Source organism: Capra hircus, chromosome 5, assembly GCF_001704415.2.
Source record: "Capra hircus breed San Clemente chromosome 5, ASM170441v1, whole genome shotgun sequence".
Classification (NCBI taxonomy): Eukaryota; Metazoa; Chordata; class Mammalia; order Artiodactyla; family Bovidae; genus Capra; species Capra hircus.
Window position 1 is genome coordinate 118,483,880 of NC_030812.1, and position 14,246 is coordinate 118,498,125.

The 14,246-nt window shown below is 51.2% G+C and overlaps 1 protein-coding gene across 1 annotated transcript in view; it reads left to right on the plus strand.

Moving 5' to 3' along the window:
- MOV10L1 (Mov10 RISC complex RNA helicase like 1) overlaps window positions 1-14,246 on the plus strand; it is a 61,743-nt gene extending 47,497 nt beyond the window's left edge. Inside the window, exons 16-26 of the mRNA XM_018049080.1 lie at window positions 7,939-8,047; window positions 8,313-8,485; window positions 8,967-9,113; window positions 9,578-9,699; window positions 9,845-9,944; window positions 10,048-10,212; window positions 11,331-11,504; window positions 12,138-12,287; window positions 12,894-13,001; window positions 13,435-13,572; window positions 13,659-14,246. Coding sequence (XP_017904569.1) covers window positions 7,939-8,047; window positions 8,313-8,485; window positions 8,967-9,113; window positions 9,578-9,699; window positions 9,845-9,944; window positions 10,048-10,212; window positions 11,331-11,504; window positions 12,138-12,287; window positions 12,894-13,001; window positions 13,435-13,572; window positions 13,659-13,754 — 1,482 coding nt within the window. The 3' untranslated portion in view covers window positions 13,755-14,246. The remainder of the gene's footprint in view (window positions 1-7,938; window positions 8,048-8,312; window positions 8,486-8,966; window positions 9,114-9,577; window positions 9,700-9,844; window positions 9,945-10,047; window positions 10,213-11,330; window positions 11,505-12,137; window positions 12,288-12,893; window positions 13,002-13,434; window positions 13,573-13,658) is intronic.

Consider the following 14,246-nt stretch of genomic DNA (forward strand, 5'->3'; position numbering starts at 1 on the left):
CCCATCTCCCTCCCCCACCCACCCTCCCGCCTGTCGCAGGGCCCTGTTTGAGTTCCCTCAGTCATACAGCGAATTCCCGTTGGCTATCTATCTTACGTATGGTATTGTGAATTTCTATGTTACTCTCTCCGTACATCTCCCCTTCTCCCTCAACTCTTCCCACCATGTCCATAGGTTCATAGCTCTTTCTCTGAAAGAAAAATTAAGGAATCAATGCCATTCACCATTGCAACAAAAAGAATTAATATCTAGGAATAAACTTAGCTAAGGTGAAAAAAGACCTGTATACAGAAAACTATAAGACACTGATGAAGGAAATCAGTTCAGTTCAGTCGCTCAGTCGTGTCCAACTCTTTGCAACCCCATGGACTGCAGCACACCAGGCCTCCCTGTCCACCACCAACTCCCAGAGCTTACTCAAACGTGTGTCTACCGAGTCGGTGATGCCATCCAACCATCTCATCCTCTGTCATCCCCTTCTCCTCCCACCTCCAATCTTTCCCAGCATTAGGATCTTTTCAAATGAGTCAGCTCTTTGCATCAGGTGGCCAAAGTATTGGAGTTTCAGCTTCAGCATCACTCCTTCCAATGACTATCCAGGACTGATCTCCTTTACGATGGACTGGTTTGATCTCTTTGCAGTCCAAGGGACTCTCAAGAGTCTTCTCCAACACCACAGTTCAAAAGCATCAATTCTTTGACACTCAGCTGTACTTATAGTCCAACTCTCACATCCATACATGGCCACTGGAAAAACCATCACTTTCACTAGATGGACCTTTGTTGGCAAAGTAATATCTCTGCTTTTTAATATGCTGTCTAGGATGGTCATAACTTTCCTTCTAAGGAGTAAGTGTCTTTTCATTTCTTGGCTGCAGTTACCATCTGCAGTGATTTTGGAGCCCAGAAAAATAAAATCTGTCACTGTTTCCACTGTTTCCCCTTCTATTTGCCATGAAGTGATGGGACCGGATGCCATGATCTTAGTTTTCTGAATGCTGAGCTTAAACCCAACTTTTTCACTCTCCTCTTTCACTTTCATCAAGAGGCCCTTTAGTTCTTCTTCACTTTCTGCCATAAGGGTGGTGTCATCTGCACATCTGAGGCTATTGATATTTTTCCCGGCAATCTTGATTCCAGATTGTGCTTCCTTCAGCCCAGCGTTTCTCATGATGTACTCTGCATAAAAGTTAAACAAGCAGGGTAACAATATACAGCCTTGGCGTACTCCTTTTCCTATTTGGAACCAGTCTGTTGTTCCATGTCCAGTTCTAACTGTTGCTTCCTGACCTGCATACAGATTTCTCAGGAGGTAGGTCAGGTGGTCTGGTATTCCCACCTCTTTAAGAATTTTCCACAGTTTGTTGTGATCTGAACAGTCAAAGGCTTTGGCATAGTCAATAGAGCAGAAATAGATGTTTTCCTGGAACTTTCTTGGTTTTTCCATGATCCAATGGATGTTGGCAATTTGATCTCTGGTTCCTCTGCCTTTTCTAAATCCAGCTTGAGCGTCTGAAAGTTCCTGGTTCATGTACTGTTGAAGCCCAGATTGGAGAATTTTGAGCATTACTTTACTAGCGTGTAAGATGAGTGCAATTGTGCAGTAGTTTGAGCATTCTTTGGCATTGCCTTTCTTTGGAATTGGAATGAAAATTGACCTTTTCCAGTCCTGTGGCCACTGCTGGGTTTTCCAAATTTGCTTGCATATTGAGTGCAGCACTTTCGCAGCATCATCTTTTAGGATTTGAAACAGCTCAACTGGAATTCCATCACCTCCACTAGCTTTGTTCGTAGTGATGCTTTCTAAGGCCCATTGACATCACATTCCCAGATGTCTGGCTCTAGGTGAGTGATCACACCATTGTGATTATCTGGGTCGTGAAGATCTTTTTTGTACAGTTCTGTGTATTCTTGCCACCTCTTCTTAATATCTTCTGCTTCTGTTAGGTCCCTACCATTTCTGTCCTTTATTGAGCCCATCTTTGCATGAAATGTTCCCTTGGTATCTCTAAATTTTCTTGACGAGATCTCTAGTCTTTCCCATTCTATTGTTTTCCTGTATTTCTGTGCAGTGATCACTGAGGAAGGCTTTCTTATCTCTCCTTGCTATTCTTTGGAACTCTGCATTCAAATGGGTATATCTTTCCTTTTCTCCTTTGCCTTTAGCTTCTCTTCTTTTCACAGCTATTTGTAAGACCTCTTCAGACAACCACTTTGCCTTTCTGCATTTTTCCCCTTGGGGATGGTCTTGATCCCTGCGTCCTGTACAACGTCATGAACCTCTCTCTGTCGTTGTTCAGGCACTCTGTGTGTCAGCTCTAATCCCTTGAATCTATTTGTCACTTCCAGTGTATAATTGTAAGGGATTTGATTTAGGTCATACCTGAATGTCCTAGTGGTTTTCCCTACTTTCCTCAATTTAAGTTTGAATTTGGCAATAAGGAGTTTGTGATCTGAGCCACAGTCAACTCCTGGTCTTTATTTATGCTAACTATGTAGAGCTATAACCTAACACCATACATAAAGATAAACTCAAAATGGATTAAAGACCTAAACATAAGACCAGAAACTATTAAACTCTTCGTGGAGAACATAGGCAGGACATTTGATGACATAAATCGAAGCAAGATCTTCTATGACCCACCTCCTAGAGTAATGGAAATATAAACAAAAATAAACAAGTGGGACCTAATTAAACTTAAAAGCTTTTGCACAGCAAAGGAAACCGCAAACAAGGTAAAAAGACAACCCTCAGAATCGGAGAAAATAATAGCAAAGGAAACAAGTGATAAATAATAAATTTCCAAAATACACAAGCAGCTCATACAACTCAATACCAGAAAAGCAAACAACCGAATCAAAAGGTGGGAAAGGGATTCGAAGAGACATTTCTCCAAAGAAGATATATAGATGGCTAACACGCACATGAAAAGATGCTCAACATCAGTCATTATTAGAGAAATGCAAATCAAAACCACGATGAGGTAGCACCTCACACCAGTCAGAATAGGCATCATCAGAAAGTCTACAGACAATTAATGCTGGAGAGGGGGTGGAGAAAAGGGAACAATCTTGCATCGCTGATGGGAATGTAAAATGATGAAAGACGGTATGGAGACTTCTTAAAAAACTCCTTATAAAACCACCATGGAAGTGAAAGTTAAGTCGCTCAGTCGTGTCCAACTCTTTGCGACCCCGTGGACTGTAGCCCACCAGGCTTCTCCATGGGAGTCTCCAGGCAAGAATACTGGAGTGGGTTGCCATTTCCTTCTCCAGGGGATCTTCCCGACCCAGGGATCGAACCCACATCTCCCGCGTTGTAGACAGACGCTTTAACCTCTGAGCCACCATGTGACCCAGCAGTCCCACTCCTAGGTATATATCCTGAGGAAATAAAAACTGAAAAAGACACATGAATCCCAATGTTCATTCCAGCACTACCTACGGTAGCTGCAACATGGAAGCAACTTAGATGTCCGTCGACAGATGAATGGATAAAGAAGCTGTGGTACATATATGCATGGAATACTACTCAGCCATAAAGAGGAACGCATTTGAATCTGTTCTGATGAGGTGGATGAAACTAGGGCCTATTATACAGAGTGAAGTAGTAAGTCAGAGAAAGATCAATATCATATACTGACACGTATATATGGGATCTGAAGAGATGACACTGGTGAATTTATTTTCTGGGCAGCAGTGGAGAAACAGAGAGAACAGACCTATGGACACGGTGGGAGGGGAGGAGGGAGAAGGGGAGATGTACGGAGAGACTAGCGTGGAAATTCGCAATACCGTAGTGAGATAGACAGGCGATGGGAATTCGCTGCATGACTCAGGGGACTGAGTCAGGGGCTCTGCCTCAGGCGGGAGGGTGGGGCAGGGCGGGAGACGGGAGGAGGGGGCAGGGCTGTGCCTCTGGCTGATTCTCGTTCATGTGTGACAGAGAAGCAGAAACTTTGACTTCTTCTCCCATCTGGATCCTTTCATTTCTTCTTCTTCTCCAGTTGTCCTAGGTAGGACTTCCAGGACTGTTCTGAATAACTGGTGAGAGTGGACACCCTTGTCTGGTTCCTGATCTTACAGGGAGTGCTTGTAGGTTTTCACCATTGAGAAGAATGTTTGCTGTGGGCTTTTCATGTATGGCCTTTACCCTGTTGAAGTAGGTTCCTTCTGTGCCCATGTTTTGGAGCATTTTTATCATAAATGGATGCTGAATTTTGTCAAAGGCTTTTTCTGTATCTATTGAGATGATCATCTGGTTTTCTCTTTCAGTTTGTTGAGATGGTGTATCACATTGATTGATGTGCATATATTGAAGAATCCTTGCATCCCTGGAATAAAGCCGACTTGATCGTGGGATATGAGCTTTTTAATGTGCTCTGTTTAAAAATTCTGTTTGCTAGAATTTGTTGAGAATTTTTGCATCTATGTTCATCAGTGATACTGGCCTGTAATTCTCTTTTTTTTGTCTTGTCTTTACCTGGTTTTAGTATCAGGGTAATTGTGGCCTCATAGAATGAGTTTGGAAGTATTCCTTCCTCTGCAATTTTTTGGAAGAATTTCAGAAAAATAGGCATTAGCTCTTCTCTAAATGTTTGATAGAATTGCCCTGTGAAGCCATTGGCCCTCGGGCTTTGTTTTTTGGGAGACTTTTGATCACTGTTTCGATCTCAGTGTTTGTAGCTGGGTTGTTCCTCACTTCTGTTTCTTCCTGGTTCAGTCTTGGGAGGGCGGGCTTCTCTCAGCGCCTGTCCATCCCCTCTAGGCTGTCCATTTCACCAGCACATAGTTGCTCACAATATTCTCTCATGATCCTTTGTATTTCTGTTGTCTGTTATGACCTCTTCTTTTTCATTTCTAATTTTGTTGATTTCATTTTTCTCCCTTTTTTTCTTGATGAGTCTGGCTAGTGGTTTGTCAATTTTGTTTATCTTCTCAATGAACCGGTTTTTAGTTCTATTAATCCTTGCTCTGTAGTTTTATTTTTAAGTTACATGGTTTTTGTGTACACTCAGGCACGTTTTTATCGTTACACACGCATAGAAGACTTCCGAAAGCACTGCTCACCAGGAACATCATTCTTTCGTGATCTTTGTGCAAGTTACAAGGGTGTCTTTTAATGTACAATCAGTAGGTCCATAAATACCTGGTATTATGTGCCAGGTATTGTTCTAGGCTCTACATTTTATTTTCAAGACTAAAATAGAAGTGGTTTTATTTATCATTGTATTTCCATTAATAAGAAAAACCCTTCATGCCACAGGTTACAGCTTGTAACTTATAATTCTGTGCTGTTGGAATTTGCTTTTTTGAGCATGCTTTGACTTAATAGTAAATACAAATTTTTAAGTTATATCTGACATATATAAACCTTTTTACTACCTTGTAGCCCCTCTCCAAAAATGGAGAACTTATAGCTTTAGAATGCCTACACAACCACAGAAAATTCTCTAAAGGTTTCCATTAAAATCATCTGCTATGTGACTGGTAGTTGAACTCAGTTTTGCTCCGAAAAATAGAAAGAGGTCTTCACTGAACAAAGGTGCAATGTCATCTGCAAAACTGTGTTTTCACCTCATTTCCTGGCCCATCCCACTGCCCGATTCTCAGGAAGTATTGCTGTTGTGGTGGATCACAGTCCTGATGGGCTGAATCTTAGCACTTTAAATACAGAGAGCATTGTCCTGTTACAGATTAGCCAGCTTGCAGACAAAGCACCCAGCCAAGGTAGAATTGCAGGGAGTGGATTCACCTTCCCGGCTAAACGACTGAAAATCAGACAGAATATGTGAAGCAGCAGGTTCAGACCTTGAGCAGTGATTCCTGAGAGGAGAAACGAGAAGCAGCCACTGCGGTCACCCCAGCCCCCACCACCAGCCTTCAGAGCCCCAGGCCAGGGAGCCCAGAGCCAGAGCCCGTGTCTGCCTCATGGAGAAGGCAGCGTTTTCACTAAATGGCCAGTGGTGTGTTTTGATTGACTTCAAATGGAGATGGAATTGGGAAAGATACTGCTTCTGTGAAAATACCCCCTTTTCGCCATTAGTGGTACACTCATTCAGCTCTGATCTTCATATTCCAGTAAGTTATTTTGTTCTCACTGTTAAACAGAAAAAAAGAACACAAAAAGCCTTGCACAGGACTTTCCTGGTGGTCCAGTGGTTAAGACTCTACGCTCCCAATGAAGGGGCCTGGGCTTGACCCCTAGTCAGGGACGAAGACTCCGCGTGCTGCAGCTAGGAGCTCCACGCCACGACCAGGGCCCAGCGCAGCCGAGCAAGTAAACCAAAGAAAGACGCTCAGGACAGTGAGAAGACGAGCGGCGGGCTGCCAGTCACGCCACGACCAGGGCCCAGCGCAGCCGGACGAGTAAACTAAAGAAAAAACACGCAGTGAGAAGGCGAGCGGCGGGCTGCGGGTCACGCCACGACCAGGGCCCAGCACAGCCGCGCAAGTAAACCAAGGAGACACTCAGTGAGAAGGCGAGCAGCGGGCTGCAGGTCACGGCGTCTGGTACAGCAGTTGTGTCGAGACTGCATGTTGAAGAGTTTCCAAATTCAATAGTGAAAAAGTTTTAATGAGCCAGTACCTGAGCAGACGGTGTACAGATGAACCACGTACAGATGACAAGACCGTGAGAAGATGCTCAGTGTTAGCTGTTAGGGAAACACAGCCACAGTGAGACCCCACCACACGCCTGTTAACGTGGCTACACTCTCGGGCAAGGGAGCCTCACTGCACTCGCTGGTGGGAACACAGACCGGCCTGGACACAGGGCATGAGTGCCTGAGCAGGAGATGGCCCGCAGCGTGCAGTGCAGGCGTCTCCCCGGGGGCAGTGGGAGCGCGTGCACAGCAGCCTCCCTGGCAGTGGCCCAGACCCAGAAACAGTCCCTGTCCATCCGCGGACGGCAGGCCAGCACCCAGTTTTTTCTCACCATGAGTGTCTTCTCAGCAAGAAAGAGGGTAACGTCTGCGTACACACAGCCCAAAGGGGTCTCCAGACCTCCTGTTGTACCACGTGGAGATGTCAGAAAGCCTGCGTCTGTGCGCTTCTATGAATAGAACATTCTGGAATGTGCGCGTCAGTCTGCAACAGCAGGAGGGTGTATGGGGGTGCTTGGGGATTGAGAGGCAGACTTGCTTTTTTGTGGTGATGGGTTCACAGGTGTGTGTGTGTCCAGACCTGTCCAGCTACATGCTTTGGAGGCCCACTCCTTACTGTGTGTTAGTTTTCTGTAAAACTGATATGATGTTGGGAGGGTGGATTGCTGTGATCTCTTGGACTAAAATTTGGTAAAAGATAAAAACTTTTCAGTGTGAAAACCTGTATAGAAATTTTACTTTGGGAATTTACACTGTGAAAGTAGTCAGGTGATGGCACAATCATATATATGCAGAGCTGTTTATTACCACGTTGATTATAATGAGAAATTTGAAAAATAGTTCCGTTGGTCCAGCTCAGATTCAGTTTATGTTTAAAAACCAGTTTATGTGCAAAACCAGTTCCTCAGCACGATCCTGACCCAGTAAACGAGGGAGCAGCCCCAGGGCCGCCTCGTACCCAAGGGGCAGGTGAGGGTCTGCCTGGGGCCAAGTCCTTGCCGAGCTCACAGGGCCTCCTCACACACACAGAGGACCCGGGGTCCCGGGGAGCAAGGGCCATGCCTGCGGTCAGCCCTTGCGGGTTCTCCTCGCAGATGAGCAGGCTGTACAAGGAGTGTACATCCTGGACTCAAGGAGAATATAGTCCTTTTAGCAGTTTTTATTAGATATTCTGCATTCTCATTACATCTGAAAGGGATGACCTGTGATCTATGCAGAGAGCTGTTAAGTCAATAAAACAAGCATTTGATGATGGTTTACATTCACACTTTAAGCCTGCATGAACACAAAGCTTTCTTTTTAAGCAATTTTTTTGGTGTTATTTTTTTTCTAGAATGGAAAAGCTGTGAAGGACCAAACTAAGCATGCCCCAGAAGAGCACCAGGCAGGTGTCCAGGACACACCAGCGCCACGGGCTTTCACCACAGAGATCAGCAAGCTGGGTGAGTCTGGGACCAGGCTGGCTCCTGCAGGCCTGGAGGGGAGACGTCTGGGACTGCCGGGGGAAACACGCTCTGGCCTTGATGGTGGCTGTTCTTGTCCACCTGTTAACCACAACCTCTGACACCTTGGTGACACTGTCCAAGTGAAGTAGGGAGGGGTGAGTGGCCTGGGCTTTTGCAGTCAGCCAGCTGTCCTGGTGAGTGATGCTGAGTGGGTCTTGAAGGGCCCTGCCTGTGACCCACTGACTGTCTCTCCCTGACTCAGTCAGCGGATCGCCGAAGGCGAGAGAAAAGGAGTTTTTCAACCCCATGCTCAACGAGAACCAGAAGCTGGCGGTGAGGAGGATCCTGAGCGGAGACTGCCGCCCGATCCCCTACGTGCTCTTCGGGCCTCCGGGGACGGGGAAGACGGTGACCATCATAGAGGCCATCCTGCAGGTAACGGCCAGGCAGTGTCATGGGAGATGTCGCCCTGTGCTCCTGGCGTCAGAACGTGTTGGTGCAGACCTTGGGATCAGAGCATGAGGAACGGCTTAGAAAATCTCATTTGCTTGACCTGTGGCAGTTTGCTGTGTGGCTATAGGGCTTCTGAGAGCTGGTGTCCTCAGTTCAGAAAGGAGTGGCTTCATTTCAGAACAGTCAACTGCAGGCGTTTCCGGTGCCTCCGTCTAGACTGAAACTGAGTCTGTGGGAAGAGAGGCTGTGCTCAGGGTCCTGTATCGCCAGGGCCCGGCTTGACCCACAGGCACCCAGAGCTGGTGCAAGGTTTCCCAGGGTCCCGCCCGGGCAGTGCAGGGCCTAGGAGACATGATGGCTGGGCCAGGCTCTGGCCACGAGGGGTGACCTATGAGCTCTCGTCGGGGGGCTTGGTGCTGGCTGCTGACCATTCCCCCTTTACCTTCCATGTGTCCTGGGGAAGGTCTTCCATGCTCTGCCGGACAGCCGGGTCCTGGTGTGCGCGCCCTCCAACAGTGCGGCCGACCTTGTGTGCTTGCGGCTGCATGAGAGTCAAGCGCTGCGTCCGGGCACCATGGTCCGCGTGAATGCCACCTGCAGGCTCGAGGAGGTGAGCCCCCTCCCTGGCCCCGTGTGCCCTGCCAGAGGGCGCAGAAGGGCGGCTGCCGCGCTGGTGCCCCGTGGCGGCCGGGCAGCCCCAGCTCTGTGAGGTAGCGACGTTCCTGCTCGCCTCCCCCAGATGTGTACCTGCTTTTTGGTTCTGTTCTGTTGGTTTGCTGTAAAGGGTTCCAGTTTGGTTAGCAAAAGAGATTAGAAAGCATGTGCAGTTGTTTTGGGGATGGATTTGCAGGATTCTCTTGTTATATTCACAGTTCTAGCATCTGTAAGACGTGGATTATGTTGATAAGAAAACGTAAGATGTTTTGATTTAAAAGAACAATCTTACACCATTACATAGTCCAGCTAAAAAGGGGCAGCAGGACAGGCTTCTTGTTGAGAATTCCGTCCTGCTTTGTGATTACGTCCAGTTTAAAGAATCACTCAGTAACCTTAAGGGTGGCCTGTGCCCCGCAGACCATCGCAGAGGCCATCAGGCCATACTGCAGAGACGGGGAGGACGTCTGGAAGGCCTCTCGCTTCAGGGTGGCCATCACCACGTGCAGCAGCGCGGGGCTCTTCTATCAGATAGGCTTGAGGTGGGGGCGCAGGCTGGGGCTCCTGGGCGGAGGCAGGGCGGTGTGCGGCGTGGGGGAGAGTTGGAGGGGCCCAGGCCGCGAGGCGAGGCTGGCCTTGCGGGCAGGACACTCGAGCAGGAGTGACCCTGGGACGCGTCTGCTGCAGAGTTGGACACTTCACGCACGTGTTTGTGGATGAAGCGGGCCAGGCGAGCGAGCCCGAGTGCCTCATCCCCCTGGGGCTGGTCTCGGATGTCAGCGGCCAGGTGAGGCCTCAGGCCCTGCCCCTCCGCACACCAGGGGCCCGGGCAGCTGTGTCTACCTTCCTCGCCTGTGAGGCGCGCTGAGAGTTGCCTGTTTCTGCTGTAGATCGTCCTGGCTGGAGACCCCATGCAGCTGGGACCAGTCATCAAGTCCAGACTTGCCATGGCGTATGGGCTGAACGTCTCCATGCTGGAGAGACTAATGTCCCGACCAGCGTACCTGCGTGACGAGGATGCTTTCGGGGCCTGCGGCGCCTACAACCCCTTGTTGGTGAGCTCAGACCCACGTGTGCTTCAGTCAGGCTGGACCCGAGGGGCCGACGGGGAGTTCACCTCTCTGTGTCCCTGAGTCGCAGCTGGGGGCAGAGGCCACCACCTAGGTGCCCCTGAGGTACCTTCAAACCCACTGTCCTAGGAACTCAGGAACTGCTTCCTGGCCCCCTTGAGGGGATTCCTGAGGGGTCAGCCCTTCCCAGCAGCTCCAGCCCGTCAGTAGGACCACTGCAGACCGTGACACTATGGGATATGGGAAGGAGCTTTGTAAGTTTACCTGGAGGAGAAGGCAGCGTGTCTGCGGTCTCCTGAGGTGCCAGGTGGAGTGCAGGTTCCTGGTTCTTGGCTGCTCAGCATCAAGGCACAGACCTTGGCATCTGCATTTCAGGAGCCTCAGCACCTGGACTCCCCCGTGCACAGGCAAGAGGAGGTTCCCCTCTGGACTTGGAACAGAAAACCAGGGGCAGGGATCATGGGCGATGGTCAGGGCAAGGCCTGGGCTCTGTTCCCCATTCCAGGCCCTTTCTGCCAGAGGGCAGGGCAGGCAGGTGGGCCCAGGGTGGCCGAGGTGGCAGGCAGGGGTCCAGGCCAGCGCAGCGGGCCCAGCCTGGCTGAGGGGGAAGTCGTGCTGCTGAGTAGGGTTTGGGGTTTTGACAAGCGTCGCAGAGGCTGGACCCGTCAGGATGACTGAGTAGAAGTGTGTCAGCAGCAGAGTCCTGGGCCTTTGGCCTTCCCAGCCCAGGAAAAGGAAAGGCTGGAGTGAACTTCCTGGACAGTTGAGGCAGGAAACACAGTTGTCCTTGCCTCATGTCCTGGTGCTCCATCCCCAGTGGCTCTCAACAAGGTCCTGGCCGGCCTCAGAGACCCAGCACCCACCACAGCAGATCCGAGACCAGGCTCCCATGGCCTGGATCAGGGTGCACCTTGGAGGCAGCCTGTAGCCCCCACAGGGGCCCTGTCTCCTGGTGGAGGTGTCCTGAGCGCCTCTGAGGCGGGAGGAGCTGACAGGGCGGTGGGTGCGGGTGCAGGGGGCGGGGGTGCAGGGCCCTCCTCCCCGGCAGCAGCTGCAGGGCGCCTGCGGGCTCTGGCCCAGGCCCTGCCCCACCTCCCCGCTAGGTGACGAAGCTCGTGAAGAACTACAGGTCGCACTCAGCCCTGCTGGCCCTGCCGTCCAGACTGTTCTACCACCGAGAGCTGGAGGTGTGTGCGGACCCCACTGTGGTGACCTCACTGCTGGGCTGGGAGAAGCTGCCCAGGAAGGGCTTCCCCCTCGTCTTCCACGGAGTGCGGGTGAGCTTCGGGCCGGCTCAGCAGGAGGGTGTACGCGTGTCTGTGCGTGGGTCTTGTTGAATCCAGCTGTTACCAGGCGTTTCCTGAGGGCCTGTGGTGGGCCGGCTCCCTCCTGCTGCTGCTGGTGGTGGCGGTGGTGTTCAGTCACTAAATTGTGTCTGACTCTTTGTGACCCCATGGACTGCAGCGCTCCTGGTGAGTGGGGAATAAAACCAGTGAGGGGGGCATTAAAGGGGGGCATCCTGAAGGAAGAAGCAAGGGTCACAATAAGCTTATTCATGACAGAATCTGTGTGGAAGGAATTTGCCAACATGCAGAAGGTTGTGTAGAAGGAAACGGAAACTAAAGCCCACCAGGTGCCCTGCCACGGAGATGTGCACGTGGAGCTCGGTGGTGTGAAAAGCACAGGCCTGAACGTTTCCTTACTTTTTAATAAAAACTCTTTTTTGCTAAGCTTTTCTTACATAGGCTGTACTGGGTCTTCGTTGCTCTGAATGAGCTTTTTCTAGCTGCGGCGACTGCAGGCTGCTCTCTGCTTGTGGCACACAGGCTTCTGATCGTTAGGACTTCCCTTGTCAAGAAAATGACGTTTTCTGATGGACCAGCTATTCTCTTATCTTCCTGGTGACTCAGGGCAACGAAGCTCGAGAGGGACGAAGCCCGTCATGGTTCAACCCTGCCGAGGCCGTGCAGGTCATGCGCTACTGCTGCCTGCTGGCCAGGAGCGTCTCAAGCCAGGTGTCCGCTGGCGACATTGGCGTCATCACGCCCTACCGGAAGCAGGTGTGGGCTGCTCCAGGTCCTCTGCGCAGTCGTGTCCGCGGGGTCCCGCCCTCTCTGCCACTCTCCCCCTCTTATCTGGACAGCTGCTGCTCCTGTGCCCCAGACGCGGTGGGCACACGCCTTGAGAAGGCCTGTCCTCTGGGCGCGCAGGAGCGGCCCCTAGCCCCTGCCCTCCAGCCTCCTCTCCTGACAGAGAGCCTAGCTTCTGTCCAGCACCGCCTGGCGATCTCCACCCCTCTGCCCCAGGCCCCCACCCAGTCCTGCCCCGCCCTCTTCTTCCTGGCTTCCCTGTGGTGGCCCTCAGGCCCCTGGGGGTGGGGTCCCCCGAGGGGCTCTGCCCACCCTGGGAGGCGCCCTGGAGCCACCCCGCTGTTGGCAGCACAAGGCGCCCTCGTGTCTGATGGGAAACCCCACTCCTGGCAGCACCCACCGGCGCACCCCCATCTGAGATCAGGGTGTGTGCTGTGAGCAACTGAGAGATGATGAAACGTGATTAGGAGTTGAAAGGCCCTGATGCTCACTGGTTACCATTTGGTTCTTCCTGTTAACATATAAAGAAATGGTCAGATTTGTGAAATTTTATCTTTGATATTATCTCTTTCAAAGGTAGAGAAAATCAAAATTCTTTTGCGAAACGTTGATCTGATGGATATAAAGGTTGGATCCGTGGAGGAGTTTCAAGGGCAGGAATACCTGGTCATTATCATCTCCACTGTAGGTGCCCTGTCCCAGACCTGCACGGGCCCTCCCCTCGAGCACTTACCTGCAGGGCGTTCTTTAAGAAAACAAAACAAGTACAGAATCCCAGGAAGAAGTGCCTAAATTTGGAGAGGGGAGCCCGGGATGGAGAGAAGGGGGAGGCGGGATCAGAAAGAGGGCAGCTGGGCTCCGAGGAGTCTGCTGTTCTAAAAATTCCCATAGCGATCAGTGCACCACTGTTAACTGCAGGCAGATTAGGGAGTTCAGGCAGGAGAACCCACACGTGAGGTCGCCCCTGGGGAGTACACAGTGTGGCGAGGCCTATCCCCCTCGCACTGCAAAAATGAAGACACACTGACGTGTAACATTTTTAAATGTTTTTATATATCGAATTCCTTTGCACGCCAAAAATTTTTAAATGCTGTTTTTATTCATCTCTGTTTTGTAGGTGCGGTCAAATGAAGATAGATTTGAAGATGATAGATATTTTTTGGGATTCTTGTCCAACTCAAAAAGATTTAATGTTGCAATCACCAGACCCAAAGCCTTGCTGATCGTCCTGGGAAACCCTCACGTCCTTGTCAGAGTGAGTCATGACCGGGGGCTCGGGGGGCGGGTCCTGGGGGCGCAGGACGGCTGTGAGAGCCAGCCCGCTCCATGATGTGCCCGCAGGACCCGTGCTTCGGGGCTTTGCTAGAGTACAGCATCACCAACGGCGTCTACACGGGGTGCAACCTGCCGCCTGAGCTGCAGCCGCTGCAGAAGTGAGCGCCACGTCTCCTGGGCTGCAGCAGCCAGCCTCCATTTGGCCCTGGGGTGACATTTCCAGTCTGCATCCCTTTCCCTCGCACAGCTTCATAAGAAACTTCAGTGTCCCTCGTAAAGCCACCTTGGGAAGCGGGGCGGCCGCCAGCCCCTCCGCAGTGGTCCCGTGGGCACCTGAGCCCCCACGGGGAGCCCCACCCACTGGCCCCTGCCTCTCTGCGTCTGCAGCCGTGGCTGGGTGTGAGGCTGCCCATCCCTGCCCAGCAGAGCCCTGTTGAGAAAGGGCGGACAGAGGCCAGCTCCACCCCCGAGGGGTGCTGTCTGGGATGCAGGCTGCCTGGACTCCAGCCTTGGCTACGGGTGTAGGGCCCCTGGTCTGACACCCGCTCCCCCTGCGGGCAGCTCCACACCTGCCTGCCCCTGCCCCAGGCAGTCCTGCAGCTGTCACCAAAATAAACGCTCGAGTGGGATACCTGTGAGGCGTGTGCCTCAGAT